This window comes from Arvicanthis niloticus, chromosome 23, assembly GCF_011762505.2.
Source record: "Arvicanthis niloticus isolate mArvNil1 chromosome 23, mArvNil1.pat.X, whole genome shotgun sequence".
Classification (NCBI taxonomy): Eukaryota; Metazoa; Chordata; class Mammalia; order Rodentia; family Muridae; genus Arvicanthis; species Arvicanthis niloticus.
The window spans coordinates 7,139,478-7,162,104 of record NC_133430.1 but is presented as its reverse complement, the minus strand read 5'-3'; the positions used below and the strand labels follow the sequence as shown (position 1 = coordinate 7,162,104).

Genomic DNA, 22,627 nt, shown 5'->3' with positions numbered 1-22,627 from the left:
CGTGCGTCGCCTCAGGCTTTGCGACGCTGCCGTAAAGCCATTCTTTCCGCTGTCGCGATCCTGCCGTACGCGCGGGCCATGGCGGCTTTGCGGCCCGGAAGCAAAGCGCTTTGCCGGCTGCTCTGCCGGTCCTTCTCCGGCGGTGACGTTCGGCTGGGCCGTGAGCGCGCTACGGAGCGCAGGGATGCTGCGTCCAGCCGGGTAAGCGGGACGCCGGGGGCGCTGCCAGGGGGGGAGACCGCCGAGCACCCCCGCGACGTCTTCATCTCTCCGGCGGGCTGATGATCCTTGCAGCAGATCCGCTGTGGAGAGTGCGAATCTTGCTTATTCTACCAAGTTAAATACCGTTTGTATTGACACAGCTCCTGGAGTGTGTGTTTATTTTTTTCATTTTTGCTTCGTTAAGATTAGTGTTCGACTTGAATGGTGACTGCATCATCCCACTTTTGTACACTTCGCATTGTTTGTAAATATGCACGCAAGGTCAAAGATCCACAGGGCATGTCTGCAGCAAGAAACGACGTGAAGCCTTTAAAAAAAAAAAAATCACTTGCGAGCTCTGGAGCGATGAGTTAGCGGTTAAGAGCACTGACTGCTCTTCCAGAGGCCCTGAGTTCAATTCTCAGTAGCCACTTGGTTGCTCACAACCATCTGTAATGGGATCCGATGCCCGCTTCTGATGTGTCTGAAGACAGCGACAGTGTACTCACATATATAAAAATAAACAAAACTTAAAAAAAAAATCAATTGCACTTCTTTGCTACAGGATGTTTTGTTTAAGGAAGGCCTAGGTTTTGAGTCTGTCTGTCAGATGAAAATGGTAGGCTGATGGTAAATCAGTGGCCACGAGCTCTTCATTTACCACTAGGCCAGTGATAGAGACTGGAGGCCTTGGTTTAAGCAATAATTAAGAGAGGGAGGGAGGGAGAGGGAAAGAGAGACAGGCAGGCAGACAGAGACAGACAGAGAAAATTAAGAATTGCAAAACGTGCCGTGAAGATTTTCATTTCTGCAATGCTGTGTCTTCTGGCACACTTTTATTATAACTACAGCTTTGAAGTTCTGTCTACTCTACCATTTAGATTTGTTGCCTAGGACCCTGGCCTCTGGCTCAGTTTCCTGGCACAAGAAAGAAACAAACCTTCACTTCTGTCTTTAGAAAATAGAACTTTAGTCCTTGGGCAGAAAACAGTAAAACAGGTGTCTGAACATGCTTTGGGAGGGGAAAATCTAACTCAGCCAACAGCTTTCTCATGGTGAGAGCTTGCCCTAACATTCATGATTACTTTTTAAAACATTATTATGATTGTGTGTGATATGCCTGGAGTTGAGAGGCCAGATTTCTGGAGGCCCTTCCCTCCTTCCATGGTAGGTGCCAGGGGTGGAACTCCTGGAGTCTGGCTGGAGGCCTGATTGCACAGCCCCTTTAACTGGAAAGGCACGCTGGTCTGCATTGCAAGTTCAGAGGAGCCAGGGTTACACCGTGAGACCCTGTCTTAAAACAAGTTACCTGGGGTCTGGATCCTCCGGGAAACACTTGAGCCTTTTCAAGCCTAAGGGGCAAGCCTTTGTGCTGCTGCTTGGAGAGGAGCAGTGGGAGTGACTGGGGCTGGGGACCTGGCTGCCAGCCAGAGCTTGCCTAATTCTATCCTGACTACCTGTGCTATGTTTTTTAGGATCTAAATGGCCCATTATGGTAAATATTGGGTGGCACAAAAGAAAATAGTTTTGCCTCAGGGATATTTCCTATGTGTTGCTACCTTTCTTATTTCCTGAGTAATTAAATGATTGTTATACAGATTGCTGTATTGCAAAGAAACTTTTAAAGAGCAAGTCTTAAAGTAATCTTGTGAGCTGGGCAGTGGTGGCGCATGCCTTTAATCCCAGCACTTGGGAGGCAGAGGCAGGCGGATTTCTGAGTTCGAGGCCAGCCTGATCTACAGAGTGAGTTCCAGGACAGCCAGAGCTACACAGAGAAACCCTGTCTTGAAAAACCAAAACAAATAAGTGAAAATTTAAAAAGAATGTTGCAAACTGTTTCTTCTTTAATCAAATAACCCCCCCTACTGGCTTACTCCGCATGTTTTTCTTTAGTTTCCTGGTCCTGCTTTAAGGAGACCCACTCTGAGTTCCTGCTTAACTTCATTTCTCATCTCTGTATTCATTGCTTTTCCCCCTTTTTATTTTTGTCTTTGGCAGAGTCTTGCATATCCTCTTCTCTGCTTCCATCTTCCACAGCTACAGATGGTGGTGAGCCACCATGTGGTTGCTGGAAATTAAACTCAGGACCTCTGGAAGAGCAGTCAGTGCTCTTAACCGCTAAGCCATCTCTCCAGCCCTGGTCTTTTTGTTTTGGTTTGGTTTGGTTTTGATTTGAGACAGGATTTCTCTGTGTAACCCTGGCTGTCCTGGAACTTGCTCCAAAGACCAGGAGGGCCTCAGAGGCCCTCAGACTCACAGAGATCTGCTTGCCCATGCCTCTGGACTGTTAGAATTAATGGCATGCACTACCGTGCCCTGCCTGGGCTATATGCTTTTGGAAAAAAATCGTTTCTCAAAAAAAGAAAAACAAGTCACTTTTAACTTCATAAAACGTTGCCAGGCACTGGTATCACGCTTTTATTCCCAGCACTTGGGGGGAGGCAGAGGCAGGTGGATCTCTTGAGATCCAGTGTAGGAGAATTTTAGCAGAGCCGTCGTGTATGGCATGAATTCTGGAGAGATGGCATCTAGGCACTGAAGTAGCATTTGTAAATAGTCAGTGGTTGTTATGTGAGGTTTATGAACTTGCTCTTCCTGAAGGATTCACAGAGCCTTTGCATAACTTAGTCTTCAGACATACCTGGTAAACCAGGCAGCCTGGCTGAGACTTACTTAGGTAATAGTTCCTTCATTCAACTCCTAGATCAGATAAGAGGTTTTTGGTAGGCAGAAATTGACTTCTTTGTTTGTTCGTTTGTTTGTTTTTCTTTCTTTTTTTTGTTGTTTTTTTTTTGTTTGTTTGTTTTTGTTTTTTGTTTGTTTGTTTGTTTTTGTTTTTCGAGACAGGGTTTCTCTGTGTAGCTCTGGCTGTCCTGGAACTCACTCTGTAGACCAGGCTGGCCTGGAACTCAGAAATCCGCCTGTCTCTGCCTCCCAAGTGCTGGGATTAAAGGCAGAAATTGACTTCTTAAAAGTGCCTTTTGTGTAACAATCTGAAAAGCTGTTTGGAGTTCAGTCCTTCAGAGGCTTATTCCCCTGCTCCTGCGAAGCCTAAATTCATCCCTCAGTATCTTTCTTTCTCTGGTCATCCAGCCAGCCTGGTCTACAGAGTGAGTTCCAGGACAGCTGAGGCTACACAGAGAAACCCTGTCTTGAAAAACCTAAAGGAAAAAGAAAAAAGAAATACTATACATGGACACAGACAGGGCTCCTGATGAAGCCACCTCTGCATCTTTTTTGAAAGCCATGTCCTGTAATATGTTAATGAGGCATCAGTGGAGTCATATGTCTAGTGGTAGCTGGCATTTCTGTGTGGGTCCCTGAGGTACCAGGGGTACAGAAATTCTTAGCAGACACTGGTGGCTCTGCAGGAAGGGCTTCATATGGTAATTTAGGTTTTCTGCGGAAAAAGCAGGCTGACCCCTACCCCAAATGTGGACTCTGCTAAAGCTGACACTTTCCAAAGTCTTAGAGATTTATAAGAACTTCACTAAGTCTGCAGCTTGAGGCTGGGCCCTTGACCATCCAGAGGAGCACCTCCGAGGTGCCTGACTTTTATGCCAACGTGACAAAAGCTAAAGTCATCTGAGAGGAAGAAACTCCAATAAAGAAAATGTCTTCAGGCAGGAGACAGAGGCAGGCCTGGTCTACAGAGCTCCAGGACAGAGTTCTCAGAGTTCCAGGAGAGCCAGGACTGCACAGAGAAACCCTGTCTTGAAAAAGCAAAAAAACAAAAAAAGGGGAAAAAAATTCTGCGTAAGATCAGACTGCATGGGTAGGCAAGCCTGTGGGACATTTTCTAAATTAGTGACTGATGTGAAAGGGCCCGTTGTGGTGATACTGTTCCTGGGCTGGTGGTCCTGGGTGGTTAAGAACTCTGGTTGCTCTTCCAGAGGCCCTGAGCGCACAGCGGCTGATGAACATCTGTAAAGGGATCTGATGTCCTTTTCTGACATGTTAGGTGTACATGCAGACACAGAACACTTCAAAGTTAAAAAAAAAAAAAAAAAAAAAAAAAGCCAGCAGTGGTGGTACACGCCTTTAATCCCAGCACTTGAGAGGCAGGCAGATCTCTGAGTTCAAGGCCAGCCTGGTTTATGGACTGAGTTCTAGGATGGCCAGGGCTGCACAGAGAAACCCTATCTTAAAAAAAACAAAAACAGAAAAGAAGAAAAGCTGGCTGAGTAAGTGAGCCATGTGGAGCAAGCCAGACTGCGGCTTAGCTTCCAACTTTGCTGCTTTTATGTGGAACTGTGAGTGAAATAAACCCTTTTTTCCACAAGTTGCTTCTGGTCATAGTATGCTAGCCCAGCAGTAAGTCACCCTTAGACAGACAGCACTGCAGTACCCACCTGTGAAGCAGGCCTGGGGTCTGGAGACGGTAGGAAAGACAGAGATAATAAGGCAGTCCATATGGAGGACTCCAGGGAGGAAACTCCTGCTGTGCTCAGTTCTATGCTTTCCCTTGCAGACATTCAAGATAGCAGATTCTGCTACTCGCTTTTTTTAGTATTAAACCTTTGCATGCCCGGTGGGGTATCATCTTGCATTGACTCAGTTTCATTTGCTGCTTTCTGTAGCACCTTTGTGCAGTAGGGGGCTGCAGACCCTAACTCTTAGCTCTTTGAGCTCTCATCTTAAAGGAGCCTTGTAAAGCAAGAAGCCTCTGGCAAGTGTGCATTCTCCCTGTTATCCCATCTCCCAGTGTGGCTTTGTCTGTGCTCTGTCACCCGGAAGGAAGGAGGGAGCCTGGAAGCAGCAGGCTGGTTGTCAGGCGGGCTGCCACTTGGAAGTGTTGGATTCTTGTCTGGCTCGCCGCAGGGTCCATGGCCCATGTGCAGCCTCCCTTCCCACACACAGCCTTCCTGTCCGTGCTTCAGGAAGTAGGCATTATGTTCTTACAGTGTAAGAACTTAAATTACAATAATTATTCACTCTAAAGAGGGAGATTTCTTTTACAGAAAGGTTTTTCCCCCTCCCCCAAGCCTTTCTTTCCTAATAGCATCTGCTGGTGAACAAAGACACGGGTGTTTTCATGTAGGGAAGGCAGAGGAATTAACTCATCATAGCCAAAGATAAATATCTTTCAAGTTATTATGAAAAGTGGATGGACCAGAAAATTTCTCCAAGGCAGCAGGTGACCTGACACCAGGAGGTCCATCTGAAGAAGCCACTGTTCCACAATCAGGCAAAGAGTGATTGCTGGGGCAGCCCTTTATTAATCTTCGAGACAGGGTCACATTGTATATCCTTAGCTGTCCTGGAACTAACTATAGATCAGGCTGGCCTGGAATCTCTCTTGCCTCTCCCTTCTGAGTACAAGAATTAAAGGTGCACATGAGGTGACTGTTGACATTGCCTGATGAGGACAGAGCCTGGAAGAAGAACGTTTCTTTTTCTTCCTTTCTTTCTTTTTTTAAAAAGAAGAATCATTTATTTTATGCGTGAGTACACCGTAACAGTCTTCAGATGCACCAGAAGAGGGCATCAGATCCTGTTACAAGATGGTTGTGAGCCACCATGTGGTTGCTGGGAATTGAACTCAGGACCTCTGAAAGAACAGTCAGTGCTCTTAACCACTGAGTCATCTCTCCAGCCCAAAAAGAACATTTCTACTCACTGAAGATGCTCCTTGTAGGTGTTTGAGGCTGTGAGCAGGAACTGCAATACAGAACCATGCTGTACTAAGTAGCTGAAGGGCACACACTGCGTGGACAGTGCTAGGCCGTGAAGTGGCCAGCACTCTCTAGCAGCGTGAGCTGTGTAGCATTTCTCCACCAGGCCCTTGAGTTCCCCATCTCCCCTGGGTAAGCTTAGCCTTCATGGCTCCTGCTAGCACCGGCCTAGCTACCTCTGCTTCTTTACATTCCTGGGAAGTTCTAACTCAGGACCCTGGGCCAGTCTACTTGCCTACAGTCCCAGCATTTGAGCCTTTGTGGCTAGACCTGGAGAACAGCCAGAGCAAGCAGCTTGAGTTCCAAGGACCTGCGATGTGAAGGACATTGCCAACATTTGGCTCACTTAGGATTTCTGAACATGTTGATGCTACCTCATCCAAACTTGCCCTATGTGGTGGAGTAGTCTGTGTAAGTTAAGCCTGGCTCAGGGAGATGGCTCAGTGGTAAAGTGCTTGCTGCAGAAGCCCGACGACCTGAGTTCTGAGCCCTAGTGTCCAAGTGAGTGTGATTGCTTATCTGGAATCCCAGCATGTGAGAAACAAAAACAAAACCCCTGGAATCAGCTGGCTCACTAGAATAGCTAAAACTGACTTTTAAGTTCATCGAGAGACCTTACTTCAGGATACAAAGGGGAGAACAGTAAGGGGAAAGACACCCAGTGCCAACCTTGGGCTTTCACGTGTGTGTGTGTGTGTGTGTGTGTGTGTGTGTGTGTGTGTGTGTGTAGCACATACAGAGATGGAGAAACAGACAGACAGACACACACACAGACATATGAAGAAAGGGGAAATAGCCTGTAGAAGGCCGGGAGCAATGACTTAATAGGTCAGGTGTGTATCACACCATCAGGAAGACTTGGGTTTGGATCCCTGGTACCTACATAAAAATCTAGTACGCCTATAATCCTAGTGGTGGTGGGAACTTGGGTTCTGTGTAGGTGCACTGAGTACAGTTAACCACTCACCTCCAGCCTCACTGCAGCAACTCCTGGCTGCCCTGGAAGTTGCCCTGTAGACCAGACTGGACTCAAACTCAGATCCGTCTGCCTCTGCTTCCTAAATCCTGGGATTAAAGCTGTGTGCCACCAGCTTTTCTAAGAAAAGGGGTTTTCTAAGAAAGCACTTGGGATGGGGATTCAGCTCCGGCTCCATGGGAGAGCACTCGCCTAACAAGCACAGGCCTTGGGTTTGGTCCTCAGCTGGGGGGGGGGGGGGTTGGGGGAGCACTTAGGAGAGATGGGTTGAGGTGTAGAATGTCAGGGGTAGGGCCACTGTAGACTCCACTGGTCCTCACGTTGTTTCATTGGAGGGGTAAGAAGACTTCTGTCTCAGCCTCCTGCGTGATGGGATACGGACACAGGCCACTATGCCTACATCATTCCTTTTTTTCCTATTAAAAGTATAAGCAAAACATGAGGTCTGGTTTTAATCTTTACAACTAGAAAATTTAATAAATAGGTGGGTTAGGGGCTGTGCCGTGGCTCCTTGTGGCAAAGTGCTTGCCCAGGGTGTGTGAAGCAGTGTTAACTGAGCTCATAGGAAGAGTCTTTGTCTTAAGATGATGGATGTTAGGGCTGGAGAGATGACATTTCGTTAGCATTGACTGCTCTTCCAGAGGACCCAGGTTCAACTCTCAGCACCTACATGGCGGCTCACAATTGTCTGTAACTCCACTCCCAGGGGATCCAACACGTTCACACAGATATGCACGCAGGCAAAACAACAATGCCCATAAAGTACACATTTAAAAAAAAAAACATTAAAAAGATGATTGATATGATAAGCATTTAGTTTATACCCAACAACAAGCATATGGTCAAAATATTGGTTTTTCTAAATATTTATTTTAAAGGATTTATTTTTATTTTATTTATGTTGTGTGTGTGACTATGTGTAATGTGTGTATATCTGCTGAGCCCTGAAGAGGTGCTGGGCTCCCTTGGAGCTAGAGTTACAGGTGACAGTGAACCGAAAAATGAGGTTGCTAGATCCTCTGAGAGAGCAGCAAATACTCTTAATCACACCTCCCGGCCTTAGTAGTGTCTTCAGAAGAGCAAAGTACACGTGCACGCTGCGTGTGTGTGTGTGTGTGTGTGTGTGTGTGTGTGTGTAAATTTTTAATTTTAGGTGTACTGGGGCTAGAACCCGAGCCTTGGGAGTGCTAGACAAATGCTCTTACCACTTGGCTGCATTCTTCCTGGTCCTTTTACTTTAGTTACACTTTGAATTTTGAGACAGAGTTTACTAAATTGTTAGGCTGGCTTCAAACTATGATCCTGCCTCAGCTTCCTAGCTGGAGTTACTGGCCTGCCTACCAGGCCTGGCCTCCTCGGTCAGGATGTGGACCTATTTCAGCATTCTTTGCTGAAGAGTATGATAATTTTTTTTTTGTTTGTTTGTTTGTGTTTTTTTTTTTTTTTTTTTGGTTTTTTTATTTTTTTGGTTTTTTTTTTAATTTTTTTGGTTTTTCGAGACAGGGTTTCTCTGTGTAGCCCTGGCTGTCCTGGAACTCACTCTGTAGACCAGGCCGCCCTCGAACTCAGAAATCCGCCTGCCTCTGCCTCCCAAGTGCTGGGATTAACCACCGTCCGGCTGATAATGTTAATATTTAAGCCAGGTATGTGGTGTCTGCCTGGAATCCTAACACTTGGGAGGCTGAGGCAAAGGATTGTCAGGTGAGCCTAGGCCACATTGTTAGATCATGTCTGAACAACCAAAAAGGAAAACAAAGCAAAATTATATTGTAGCTCTTTTAGTTTGGAAAATGATCAGATGGATACATTGTAGTCTTTCACAGAGTAAGTTGATGAGGGCCTTGAATAAACGCAGGTTGTTAATTTTATAACACCAGGGTCTGGTTTAGTTAATGCCTTAATTCCTTTATTTCATTAAAGGTCTCAAGATTCTGCCCTCCAAGACAGTCTTGCCATGATTGGATAGGCCCCCCAGACAAATACTCCAACCTTCGCCCCGTTCATTTCCACATCCCTGAAAACGAGTCTCCCTTAGAACAAAGGCTTAGAGAATTGAGACAAGAAACCCAAGAATGGAATCAGCAGTTCTGGGCCAAGCAGAATTTGTCTTTTAATAAGGTAAGTGTGGGGTTCAGATCAGTCAGGGACAATTCGCTCATCCACTTGGGGGCACTACGTCCTTAGTAGTTACACTGTTGCCTTTCTGATGGGGGGGTTTTATGGGAGTAAATAGAATACTTTGTCTCTTCTTAATAGTGTCTGTAGCAGTCAGGTATGGCGATGTATTCCTCTAATCCCAGTGCTTGGTCATCAGATCCAGGAGGATTTCTAGTTCAAGGCCAGTCTTTATCATGAGCTCCAGACTAGCCAGAAATATGTGAGGTATGTCTCACTATGTATAGTGAGACCCCGTGTCAAACAGATGTTTTTTAAGAGATAAAAAGATTGTTTTAAACCAGCATGTAACTGTGTGGAAGATGCCTTGTCTTAAGTCACAGTTCCAGGCTTTCTGAGAAGAGCAGTAGCAAGGGCCAGGACTAGCTCTGTCTTGAATGCACTGCCTGTTTATTAGAAGTCACTGCCATTGTTGTCACTTATGAGAGTTCAGGATTCTTAGCAGCTTACTCACAAAGAGCATGAGAAACAAGGATGAATATCCCAGTGGAAAAGAAAATATACATGGATTGTTTGTTGTACTCTGAGGGTTTATAAATGACCCACCTTCCAGAATCCATTGAATAGCCTTTAAGTTCCTGTTTCAAGCTGGGCATGGTGGTACACAGCTGTCAGGAGTTCAAGGCCCAAACTACATAGCAAGTTTGAATCCATTCTGGACTACATGAAAAAGTCCTGTATCAAGCATGAATCTCTAACCAGGTTGAGATGGTTGAGAACAAGCTCTGATGGCAGCTGGAGAGATGGCTCAACGGTTAGAGCACTGGCTGATCTTCTAGAATACCAGTCTCGGGTCCCAGCACTCAGGTGGTGGCTCACGACTTTCTGTAACTCTTGTTCCAGGGAATCCAGTGCCATCTTTTGGCCTCCTCAGGCACTATGCATGCATGTTATACACAGACGTCTGTGCAGACTCACACACATACACACGTAAAGTAAATCTTTTTAAAAAGCAGGTTTTATAGTGTGATGTTTCTCAGGAAGTTCGTCCCAAATTTCTCAGCGGTGTGCTCTAGTCGAGAGCAGTAGGGAGCTAGAAAACAGTTCTCTCTCTTCGTCTTTTGGTTTTAGTGCCGGGATTAAACCTAGGACTTTATACCACACAAGCACTCTGCCTGTGAGCTACAGTTCCAGCCCTTCTTGATTTTTATCCTGAGATCGAGTCTTGTTCAGTGCTTCAAACTTTTATGCTCCTGCCTCAGCCTACTGAGTAGCTGTGCACCGCTACTCCTGGCTAAGACTGCAGTTGTCTGTTTGGGTTTTAGTATTTTTCTAAGATGTATTTATTTATTTTATTTATAGGAGTACACTGTTGCTCTCTTCAGAGACACCAGAAGAGGGCATCAGATCCATTACAGATGGTTGTGAGCCACCATGTGGTTGCTGGGAAATTGAATTCAGGACCTCTGGAATCTTAAGAGCAGTTGGTGCTCTCCAGCCCAAGGGTTTTGATATCTTTTAAATTGAATTTGATTTTTTGAGACAGGGTCTCATATAGCCCAGGATGAGCTCAGAACTTGTAGCTGAGGATGACTTTGGTCCCCTGATTCCCCCATGTCCGCTCCCCTTCCCAAGTACAAGAAGTATGAGTGAGTACCAAACACCTGGCTAAGAGAGTTCTGATGTCATCTTTCAGGAAAAAGAAGAATTCATTTACTCAAGACTGCAAGCTAAAGGCTCAGGCCTGCGAACTGAGTCAGGTTAGTATGTTTGCACTGTTAATGTAGAAAAAAATGTTATTGAATGAAGGGGGAGCTCTCGACAGACAGTCTCTGTGCCCTTACATAGTGCCTCACTGCCTGCAGAGACTCCCTGCCCTGTGTGTGTGTGTCATCGGGTTCCCAGAGGTTCCTGGCCCCTCTCTTCTCTTCCACCTTCAGGCGATGTCACAGCCTCTCAGAGTTTAGCTCCTCCTTTTACCTTTGATTTTCCTAGTTGTGTCTGGATGGTGCTGGAGATAGAATCCAGGGCCTCGAGCATTGTGGGTAAGTGCTCAAGCCATTGGACTGCACAGCCGTCCCTTGGGATGAATGGCTTCCCCTGAGGTCACAAGGCCTCTGCCATCTCGCAGCCCTCCGTCTTCCCAGCTCTTCTTCCTGGATTCCTGAGTTAATTCTCCAGCAGAGAGCTGTGTGGTAGCTTTCTGCTAAGGCAGGCCAGTCCGGCTGTCTCCCAGCACAACCCACAACCGTGAGTTAACCTCTAGAGCCGAGTCTGTCGTTGGGCTAAAGTACCCTCACTCTCTGCTAATCCCTGCCCTGTCCTGTTTGCTTCAGAAGGGTGAAGGGTGTAGTCTGGATGCCAGCCCCTGCTTCAACAGAAGAGGGTGCTGCATCCTAGCACTGTCAGCATGAACAGTGGGTCAGTTTGGTTCTGATCTGTGGGCCAGGCTCTATGATGAGTCCTTTGTATATATCAACTACAAAGACCAAATATGTATAAAGAACCTGAGGCGTAACTGGGGGTGGGTGCCCAAAATCTGAGATTACACAGTGAGAAAGGATGTTAGCATCTGCCCAAGGGAATCCTATCTGAAGACTGGATCTCAACAGTTCTCAGTTCAGCTGCTGCTAGCTCTTGTCTGTCTGTCTGTCTGTCTACCCCCTCTCTCACACTCATATGTGGCAAAGGGATATCTGTGGTCCATCAGATGCTCCCATCCGGACAGCTCATGCTGTGGTATTGCATTAGAGATTGGCCAGGCTTCTAACAGACAGAGAATTGTTTTGACTCCTATGAACATGCCAGTTCCATTGGTGACTGCTGTATATTAAAAGACTGGCCTTAAGTAACATTTTATAATTAATTTGGCAATGAAAAAGAACACACTGTGTGTGGAGAGGGAAAGTACAGAGCCTCCACTCTGGCCGTATTCAGAGATTCACGTAGAGGACAGGTAATAATCCCAGTTGGGTGGAGCAACTTGGTTGATGAGGTGTTCTTGGAAACTGCTGAGCGTGGTTGTCAAGTTCCTTACCACATGGCGGCTCTGATGAGATTCATGTCAGCTAGCTAGATACAGCTGCTCCATAATGTATATGTACTTATGTGGAGAGCCGACAGAAGGCAGCTATCATCCTTGCAGCCATCTTGAGCCATATACCCTGACAAGAGACTTGTTTTCAACAGCCTACAACAGCTGAGCACACTCTGATAACATCTTGTTTTATATACCCAGGATTTACCCTTGGGTGCTTTACCTTAAAGGTGTGACTTAAAGGCGTGACTTAAGAAGTGAGACTTATAAAAGGTGAGAGGCAGACAGAAGAAGGACTGGAAACTTGGAACTTGGAGGCACTAGGAACTAGGGACTTGGAGAGAAGAAGAGAGACTTGAGAATAAACGGGACTGAATCACACTCTGTCTGGTCTCCATTCTTCAAATACGCCTTCACTCTCTCTCTTGATGAACCCTGACCCGTGGACCGGAGCAGCAATGCAGGCTCTGACAATTTAGCCCCCAAAGCTTGGGGCAGTGCGGGTTCCAACATTTGGCAGAGCGGCCCCCAACATACTTAAGGGAAAAAAAAAAAAAAAAACCACCATGTTCTGTGGAGGTTAAAGGGTTACCAGGCTGCAACAGTTGTAATGGGGAGAGGAGGGTGCAATGTATGAGATATCTCAGTTGTTCAGAACACACATGTTCTGAGAAACACTTAGTGTGTGTGGCTCCTTAGAGGCTCCCAGGAGCTCAAAGCAGAGGACTCACTCAGAGCTCTTAACCACTAAGCTCTGGAGTGTTCCCAGAACTTTGTTGATTGCCTTGCTTGTTCTTTGACTATTTGTGTTTATTGTCTTGCTTGTTCCTTGACTATTTGCATCTATTGTATTGCTAGTTCCTCAACCTAGAGCTGACCTTAATACTTGCATGTAGTTAAAATGGTATAAAAGCAAAAAGGAGGAGGGGGGATGGGATGGGGGGGTTCTAGGAAGGGGAAAAGGGGATGACATCTGAAATGTAAATAAATAAAAATCCAATAAAAAAATGAAACCCTGTCTCAACAAACAAACAGTAACAACAATAAAAATTCATGGGGCTGGAGAGACAGCTCAGTGGTTAAGAGCACTGGCTGCTCTTCCAGAGTTCAATTCCCAGTACCCACATTGCAGCTCACACCTGCTTGTAACTCCAATTCCAGGGTTTCTGACACCCTCACACAGACACACACCCAGGCAAAACACCAATAAACATAAAATAAAAATGTGTGTGTGTGTTAACCCAGTTTTGTAAATGGATAGGGCCTAGGCCCCACAATCCCTTTTGAAAGCTCACCTGCAGTGTGACCTAGGGGCTCCTATTAGTGTCCACATCCTAAAGCTTATGCCACCTTCATCTTTGGGATGAAGGACATGGTCTAGACCCAAACACCAGCAGCATGGGAACTGAAAGCATTTAAATGGCCGGGGCCCCTGTGGTGGAACATCTAGTTGCAGTAGATGCTGAGGACCTGGAGCTTGGGTCGCAGGGCCCAGCAGTGCAGTGGATGCTGAGGACCTGGAGCTTGGGTCACAGACCCCAGCAGTGCAGTAGATGCTAAGGACCTGGAGCTTGGGTCACAGACCCCAGCAGTGCGGTAGATGCTGAGGACCTGGAGCTTGGGTCACAGACCCCAGCAGTGCAGTTGATGCTGAGGACCTGGAACTTGGGTCACAGACCCCAGCAGTGCAGTGGATGCTGAGGACCTGGAGCTTGGGTCACAGACCCCAGCAGTGCAGTGGATGCTGAGGACCTGGAACTTGGGTCACAGACCCCAGCAGTGCAGTAGATGCTGAGGACCTGGAGCTTGGGTCGCAGGGCCCAGCAGTGCAGTTGATGCTGAGGACCTGGAGCTTGGGTCGCAGGGCCCAGCAGTGCAGTGGATGCTGAGGACCTGGAGCTTGGGTCGCAGGCCCCAGCAGTGCAGTGGATGCTGAGGACCTGGAGCTTGGGTCGCAGGTCCCAGCAGTGCAGTGGATGCTGAGGACCTGAAGCTTGGGTCGCAGGGCCCAGCAGTGCAGTGGATGCTGAGGACCTGGAGCTTGGGTCGCAGGCCCCAGTGGGCTGTCCTCAGACAATAGGACCAGAGCTACCCCAGGACCTCTTCCTTTGTTCTTTTTTTTTTTTTTTTTTTGGAATTTTTATTTACATTTCAGATGTTATTTCCTTTCCTCATTCCCCCCTAACCTAGGAACCCTCTATCTCATCCCCCTTCCTCCTGCTTCTATGAGGATATGCCCCCATCCACCCTCCCACTCTCACCTCAGGTAATGCTATGTCCAATTTTCTGAGGAACCGCCAGACTAATTTCCAAGATATCAAGAACTATTCTCAACAATAAAAGAAAACTTCTGGGGGAATCACCATCTCTGACCTCAAACTGTACTACAGAGCAATAGTGATAAAAACTACATGGTATTGGTACAGAGACAGGCAGGAAGATCAATGGAATAGAGTTGAAGATCCAGAAATGAACCCACACACCTATGGTCACTTGATCTTTGACAAAGGAGCTAAAACTGTCCAGTGGAAAAAGGACAGCATTTTCAATAAATGGTGCTAGTTCATCTGGAGGTCAGCATGCAGAAGAATGCAAATCAGTCCTTTTTTGTTTGTTTGTTTGTTTGTTTTTTGTTTTGTTTTGTTTTTTTGAGACAGGGTTTCTCTGTGTAGTCCTGGCTGTCCTCAAACTCAGAAATCCGCCTGCCTCTGCCTCCCAAGTGCTGGGATTAAAGGTGTGCGCCACCACTGCCCGGCAAATCAATCCATTCTTCTCTCCTTGTACAAAGCTCAAGTCCAAGTGGATAAAGAACCTTCACATAAAACCAGATACACTGAAACTAATAGAAGAGAAGGTGGGGAAGACCCTCAAATACCTAGGCACAGGGGAAAAGTTCCTGAACAGAACACCAATGGCTTATGTTCTAAGATCAAGAATTGACAAATGGGACCTCACAGAATTGCAAAAGCTTCTGTAAGGCAAAGGACTCCTTCGATAGAACAAAATGGCAATCAACAGGTTGGGAAAAGATCTTTACCAATTCTACATCTGATAGAGGGCTAATATCCAATATATACAAAGAACTCAAGAAATTAGACTCCAGACAACCAAATAACCCTATTAAAAATGGGGTACAGAGCTAAACAAAGAATTCTCAACTGAGGAAACTCAACTGAGGAAAATGGCCGAGAAGCACCTAAAGAAATGTTCAACATCCTTAGTCATCAGGGAAATGCAAATCAAAACAACCCAGAGATTCCACCTCACACCAGTCAGAATGGCCAAGATCAAAAACTCAGGTGATAGGAGATGCTGGAGAGGATGTGGAGAAAGAGGAACACTCCTCCATTGTTGGTGGGATTGCAAGATGGGGCTTCTTTTGTTCTTAAAATCCTCTCCTGTGCTATCTTACCCTTCTCTTGCTTTGCCTAACCTGGCCCTCTGTTAATCCCTTTGTCCAGTGATGCCAGTCCCAAGGCCAGCTTCCCCCCATGCTGGGCAGTGGATCAGCAGACTGAGATGGGGTTGTGTTGAATGAGCGTGGCTGCTGCCATGAGAACACAGGATGAAGGAGGCCCAGAGGCCGGACAATGTCCAGGAAGCACATACAGTTATGGTGAATAACAAATTGGCGGTGTTTGTAGCCAAGATGACATGGACCATCTGGACTTTTAAAGGGGCTACAACGAATTTGCCTTAATAACAACACTTGTGGACCAGTGACAGAGTGTGTGGGGAGAAAACTCTGGCTTTAAACAAACATTAAACAAACAGGACATCTCAAGCAGCAAGGAGTCCATTTGTACTTTGTGAGTTCACAGGATAGGTTCCTTCAGTACTCAGTCCTGATGGAGTTGCTTTGGTGGCTGGTGGTAGCCTGAAATCCATAGCCCCTTTCTACAGGAAAACAAGCAATGCCTACGAACAGCGAGTTCAGCAAGTTTCATTAATTGCAAAGTGCGGGTGTCTAGATGCCCAGTGATTGCAGACTCATTAGAGTCAGCTGGCCTCCTGCTGACTCCATGTTCTGCATGGAGAATTCACTGACTGACTTCAAGTGCAGGAAGCAGGAAGCCCTGATTTCATGTTGACAGCAGTATCAAGAGGGAGTTCTTCCCTTAGCTTTCTTTGACTGCATAAGTGTTTGTGCATCCAGAAAAGAGGGAGCCATGGAGACAAATCTACTTTGTCAGATGGCATTTGTGAGACACCCACACATTTTCAGTAATGAAGTGATGTAATTGAGTTTTCCCTCTCCATCCCTCTATTATGGCTCCTTCCTCCTCCCCCCTTCCCGTCCCCCAGCCCTTCTCCTTATCCTCCTCCCTGTTCCAATAGCTTTATGTTCAATAGTAAGAGGCAGAGAGATGGAAGCGTGGAGCAGGAGTTAACTTGGCAAACGTTGATGCGGTTCCTGCTGTCTGCTCATTGGCTTGAGGGTGTTTGGGTGAGGCGACCCTAGGCCTGTCTGAGAGCTCCTTGGGGAAGCCTTAGGTGTGGGCAGCTCTGCCTGCTCCCACCCCGCACTTCACTAGGGAGGACACAGTTGGAGTCTACAGGGCCAACAGGCCTGGCCCTCCAGAGAAACAGCTTGTGCTGCTGTTGCCAGGGGAACAGGTTCCTGTTTTGATAGTCCCTCCCTTGTTATGAAAGGCCCAGAGATGCTGCTGCAGAAGAGGAAACTCCCTTCTCTAAGGATCAGCTAAGGTGCCACCCTGAAAGCTTCTCCGGACTGGGCTCCATCCTGGTCCCTCCTCCATCCTGGTCTCCTCCTCCATCCTGGTCCTTTCCACCTGCCTGTGTCTGTTCTTTGAAACCAGCTTATGTATCACCTTCCCTGGGAGCCTTTGGTGTTCCTTACCTCTCAGGTGGTAGGTAGTCCTCACTTTATCTGAGTAACATCTGTTTCCACAAAGGCCCCCATTGGCTTCTGGTCATGGAACAGAATTGCAGTCCTGCCTTTTGGGGACTAACAAGCCAACAGAGCAGGGTCAGCATACAGGTAGGCTCACCCTGCACTTCTAGTGTGTGGACCTTTGAAGAAAACTAGCAGGGAAGTAGGGAAGAGGGTGGGCACCTGTCAGAGAGGGGTGTGTGTGTGTGTCTGTGTCCCTGTCCTCAGAAGAGTCCTCTAATAGGTGGAGGGGACAGCAGGAAGGCTGAGTCAGAGACAAACATGAATGAAATACTGTGTGTGGTTAGCACAGTGGATAACACTGCTGAGCTCCTGACAAGGGCTTGACTCTTCCACGTGTTCTACGCATAAGCAGGGATGCACAGCACGCACGCCATTGTCTGCACCTTGTAGAGAAGATGGTGGATTACCCACAGCTACCTAATAAGAGGCCCGCTAAGGGCGAACACAGAACTGTGGAGTAGGACCAGTCTCCCACTCCATCTTGTCTTGCATCATCCTCCGCATTGGGCTGCCCAGGAGGAGTGGGTGGGAGGGTGGGGGCTAGTGGAGGGTCTACTTGTTTCTGTCTGTTCTGTGGGCATGTACTTGCCTGATGCCTCTTCCCCCTTTAGTGCCCCCATCTCTGTACTACCAGACAGGATTCTCTGCCGGAGGCAGGCGGGTCTGCTGGAGGTATTAGCATCGCACCCCCACCCAAAGGAGAAGAGTGTAGCCCTTGCCAGATGCCCCCATGCACCTATACATAAAGTAAATCTTTAAAAGTGGTCAAGAGGACCCAAAGTTGATTCCCAGCAGCCATGTCAAGTGACTGACAACTTCCTATAACTCTAGCTTCCAGGACTTCTGACATCTACTGGCCTGTGCACTGTACCTACCCACTGTGTTGTGCACACACACACATGCACGCACGCATGCACACGTGCGTGCACACACATACACAATTAAAATGAAATTGAATCCTTAGCTGGCCGTGTTGGTGCTGGCCTTCGGTCCTAGCACTTGGGGAGCAAAGGCAGTGGATCTGTGTGGTTTTGAGGCCACCTGGACTACAGTGCGAGTTCCAGGATGGCATGTGGTGTCAGAGGACAATTAATGTGGGAGTCGGTTCTCTCCTTTTACCTTCTGGATCTCAGGGGTTCAGTTCACGTCTTCAGACTTGGCAGCAAGTAGCTTACCCGCTGAGCTATATACAGTTCCCTGGTTTTTGTTTTGTTTTGTTTTGGGTTGTTTTTGGTGTTTCGAGGCAGTGTTTCTCTGTATACCCTGGCTGTCCTGGAACTGACTCTGTAGACCAGGCTGGCCTCGAACTCACAGATCTGCCTGCCTCTGCCTCCTAAGTGCTGGGATTAAAGGTGTGCGCCACCACCTGGCTTGGTTTTTGGATTTTAAGGCGGGATCTCATATAGTAAGGCTGGCCTCAAGCTTGGATCCCTCTGGTTTTAGCCAGAGTGCTCTGGGTTCTAAGTGTGCATCAGCACGGCCAGCTTCTCCCATGCGATGTTAGTTCTTATTTACTTCTAGGCCAAAGAGCAACGCTGGATGCAGAGGAGATGGCTGACTTCTATAAGGACTTTCTGAGTAAGAATTTCCAGAAGCACATGTGCTATAACCGGTAAGTGTTCATGCCTTCTCTGAGGTTACCTACACATCCACATCTGTACAGTTCACCCAGCACATCCACATCTGTACAGTTCACCCCGCACATCCACATCTGTATAGTTCACCCAGCACATCCACATCTATATGGTTCACCTAGCACATCCACATCTGTACAGTTCACCCAGCACATCCACATCTGTACAGTTCACCCAGCACATCCACATCTGTACAGTTGACCCAGCACACCCACATCTGTACAGTTCACCTAGCACATCCACATCTGTATGGTTCACCCAGCACATCCACATCTGTATGGTTCACCCAGCATATCCACATCTGTACAGTTCACCCAGCACATCCACATCTGTACAGTTCACCTAGCACATCCACATCTGTACAGTTCACCCAGCACATCCACATCTGTATGGTTCACCTAGCACATCCACATCTGTACAGTTCACCTAGCACATCCACATCTGTATGGTTCACCCAGCACATCCACATCTGTATGGTTCACCCAGCACATCCACATCTGTATGGTTCACTCACTATATCCACATCTGCATGGTTCACCTAGCACATCCACATCTGTACAGTTCACCTAGCACATCCACATCTGTACAGTTCACCTAGCACATCCACATCTGTACAGTTCACCTAGCACATCCACATCTGTACAGGTCACTTAGCACATCCACATCTATACAGGTCACCCAGCACATCCACATCTGTACAGTTCACTTAGCACATCTACATCTGTATGATTCAGCTAGCACATCCACATCTGTATGGTTCAGCTAGCACATCCACATCTGTACAGTTCACCTAGCACATCTGGGTAATTTTTTTTTTACCATAGTTTAACAGCTTTGATGTTTCTGTGGAGGTGGAAGTTGCATGATTTTGTAAGATTACACTTTTTGCAGTTGTAACTAAGCTTGTCAGCTTCGGTATGTGTGCACAGTACCCACAGAGCCTCCGGGCCTTACATTGTGAGTAGGTCCTGACGACAACCCTTAAGTATCTTGGAATATGGGGTCAGTCAGGACATTTGCCTGGGTGGGAACAAGGAGGTCCGTAGAGATCAAGGGCCACAGGAGAGCCATACAGGGAGCAGCAAGGAGCCTGAAATGCAGGGTGAGTCACCCTCCCAAGCAGTACACACAGAGGATTAAAAAATATCACTGCACATACATGTCTGTGTGAGCCCTCACGAAAGCTCTGGGTCTCTTCTGGCTATGTACGGCTCATGTGGAAAGCTTCCCTGCCCGTGTGCCAATAGTATTCAAAGGTGACCACACAAAAGAACACTTGCTTGCTGGTGATGGCATATGCCTTTATCACTTAGGAGGAAGAGGCAGGTGGATCTCTGTGAGTTTGAAGCTAGCCTGCTCTACAGAGCGAGTTCCAGACCAGTCAGCGCTGCCCTGAGAAACCCTGTCTTGGAAAACAAAACAGAAAGAGCACTCAGAAATAGTGATGTAATTGTTTTCCTGATGGCCACACAGGTCTAGACACTCGTCATCCCTGGCTGCTAAAACCACCAGTCAGCAAAAGCTGTGGGGACTGGATGGTGACCGATGAGGGTGCCACACCTGAGTCCTAAGCTTGTCCGCATCTTACACAGTGGGGCGGCCCAGTATGCTGTAGGAGGAGGGATAGCCCACGCCTGCAGATGTTCTCCTGGGCTGTGGGGCTGATGTGTGGTTGTGCCTCTAAATCCAAAAGTAAGGGCTGTGCATATGTGGGGCAGGCAGGAGAACCTCAAAGTACTCAAAGTACTGGGAGTCCCTCTACAGAGCGCCCAGTCCTTGCTATGTGGACCAGGGCTCTGTCTCAGGAGAGATAGAGAGATAACAAGTAGATGTTATCGTGTTTGGCTCTTTTTTTTTTTGTTACTATAGTTGTTTGGTTTTTGTTTCTTGTTTTTTTTTTTTTTATTTGTTTTGTTTTTGAGGAAGGAACTCACTGTGTAGACCAGGCTAGCCTCAAACTCATAGAGATTCTGCCTACCTCCACTTTTCAAGTACTGAGATTAGAAGTGTAGGCCACGTGTGCTTGGCTTGGTAAATCTGATTTTTATTTAAGATTTTAGTTTTTTGTTATATCTGGTAAAACAGTTAAGATGCAACTTGAGATTTGCATTAAAATATAGCAGTGACTGGGCTGGGTGTGGCCAGAGTGGCTAGGTCTCAGAGAACATGGCGGCCTTGGAGGCTGGATGAGCTTTAAAGGGAACGGAGTCAGTGTTGTGTTACTGTGACCCAGTTAGGCGCTCAGCCACGTGAGCTCATGGACACAGCGCATGGCTGCCCCCTACAGGCTCTGTGTGTACAGTGCTCTGGGGAGGCTGCCTGCCCCCTGCAGGTTCTGTATGTACAGTGCTCTGGGGAGGCTGCCTGCCCCCTGCAGGTTCTGTGTGCACAGAAACAGGGAAGCTTTGCTGGCTTCTCTGCCTGAATGTCCGGATCAGATCATCTGTCTCACAAGAGCAGTGTGGCTGTCCTTGCCTGAGATACACTGGGTGGCCTCTTGTTCTCCCAAAGCCTTTCCTATTTGCTTAGGGTTCTGCTTGCTAGCAGGGTTGTCTCAGCAAGTGAGTTGTAAAGTTCTCAGGAAGGTGGATGGAGTTTGTGGACCTACATTGTATGTGGACCTACTGTGGCTGACTTGAGCTGTCGCCTCCTTAGGGCTCTGGCTCTCTCTTACCTTCTGTGCTGAGATCCAGCCCTAGCAGAAGTGCTCAGTAGCTCAGGGCCTGGAACTGCTGGTGCTGGTGGCTTTGGGGCAGCAGGGGCTTGCACCCAGGATCTGAGATGCACCTTTCCTCCATGCAGTAAGCCCTCCAGACTTCACCTCACCGTTAGGCTCGGAGCTGCCACGAGTGGGTGGGCTTCCATTGATGACTTGTAGGTAGCAGCCCAGTGTATTTTCCCTGCACAGATTCTGCCAGGGTGTGTATGAGAGGATCAGAGACCTGTCACCAGGAGACACCAGGGATTTAGAGCTTTGTGACATTCAGCGTCTACTATGGAATACTTTGTCTCATACAAATTAGACCAAAGCAGGACACCCCCCATCCCAGGTCCCTAGAAAGCCTGGTAGGCTGCGTCATGGGTACTCATCACTGCCTGTCTAGGGATGCTGCTGGGTTCACAGAGGATCTTAGGAATCCACAAGTAGAGGCCAGGGGAGATTAGAGCACCCTAGACATGGGGAGCTGGGTATGTATACATATGCCTGCTGGTGTGGAAGTAGGGAGTCAGGTGACCATGGCACCCCCAGGGGAGCGGCTGTCTGATCAGGCCTGACACTGCAGCTGACCGGGGTCCTCTCTTTCCCTGTAGAGACTGGTACAAGCGTAATTTTGCCATCACTTTCTTCATGGGGAAGGTGGCCCTGGAGAAGATGTGGAGCAAGCTGAAGCAGAAGCCAAAGAAGACAAGCAGTTAGGAGAAGCCCGCCCGAACCTGACCCACAGCACCAGGTTCTGTTTATGAGGCCCTGGGAACTAAGTGAGCACAAGTCCCTGGCCCAGTTCAGACCGTTCCTGTCTGTGCATCCCCAGCTGGCTCAGTGTCATTGATATACTGTATGCTTATTGTCTGTATTATACCAATTCAGAATATAGCAATGTAAAAATGTGAATAAAGTTTCACTGGAAGAATTTAAACCAGTGCAAGTTGGGAGTGAACCTTCAGCTGGCTCTGGTGGTATGGTGGGGGTCCTCAGCCCTGACCACAGTGAAGGGAAACAGCGGGCGCAGCATCTTTGTGTGAAAGACCAATGATCAGACTGATGTCGTAATTTTGCAGTAAGGTGACCCTCTCAGCATCCAAAGGCACTGCATAGCAGCCAGTGTCACCATGGTTAAAGGTGCCTCCAAGAACAGAACCCGGAAATGTGTGTGGTGATGGTGAGCTCATGGTTGCTATTATGGTTCAGATCTTCAAAGTCTCCCGAAGGCTTGGATGCTGAAGGCTTAGTTTCTAGATGACGGCTCTATGGGGAGGTAGTGGGACCTACTGGAGCCTATATGGGGGTAGTAGGTCATAGGGAATTCCCTAAAAGTGGCTAGTAGGAGTCCAGCTCCTCCCCCTTCTCTC

General features: G+C 47.5%; 1 protein-coding gene across 1 annotated transcript; it reads left to right on the top strand.

Moving 5' to 3' along the window:
* Window positions 1–14: 14 nt before the first annotated feature.
* Window positions 15–22,194, top strand: Coa8 (cytochrome c oxidase assembly factor 8). The gene is made up of 5 exons (XM_076921075.1): window positions 15–201; window positions 8,773–8,970; window positions 10,664–10,727; window positions 18,444–18,534; window positions 21,869–22,194. The coding sequence occupies exons 1-5, from the start codon at window positions 79–81 to the stop codon at window positions 21,972–21,974; spliced, it is 582 nt and encodes a 193-aa protein (XP_076777190.1). The 5' UTR covers window positions 15–78; the 3' UTR covers window positions 21,975–22,194.
* The last annotated feature ends 433 nt before the right edge of the window (window positions 22,195–22,627 follow it).

Coding starts and splice junctions, on each gene's coding strand:
- Coa8 (XM_076921075.1), top strand. CDS start 79: ATGGCGGCTTTGCGGCCCGGAAGCAAAGCGCTTTGCCGGCTGCTCTGC. Junction 202..8,772: donor GGGATGCTGCGTCCAGCCGG/GTAAGCGGGACG, acceptor ATTTCATTAAAG/GTCTCAAGATTCTGCCCTCC. Junction 10,728..18,443: donor AGGCCTGCGAACTGAGTCAG/GTTAGTATGTTT, acceptor ATTTACTTCTAG/GCCAAAGAGCAACGCTGGAT.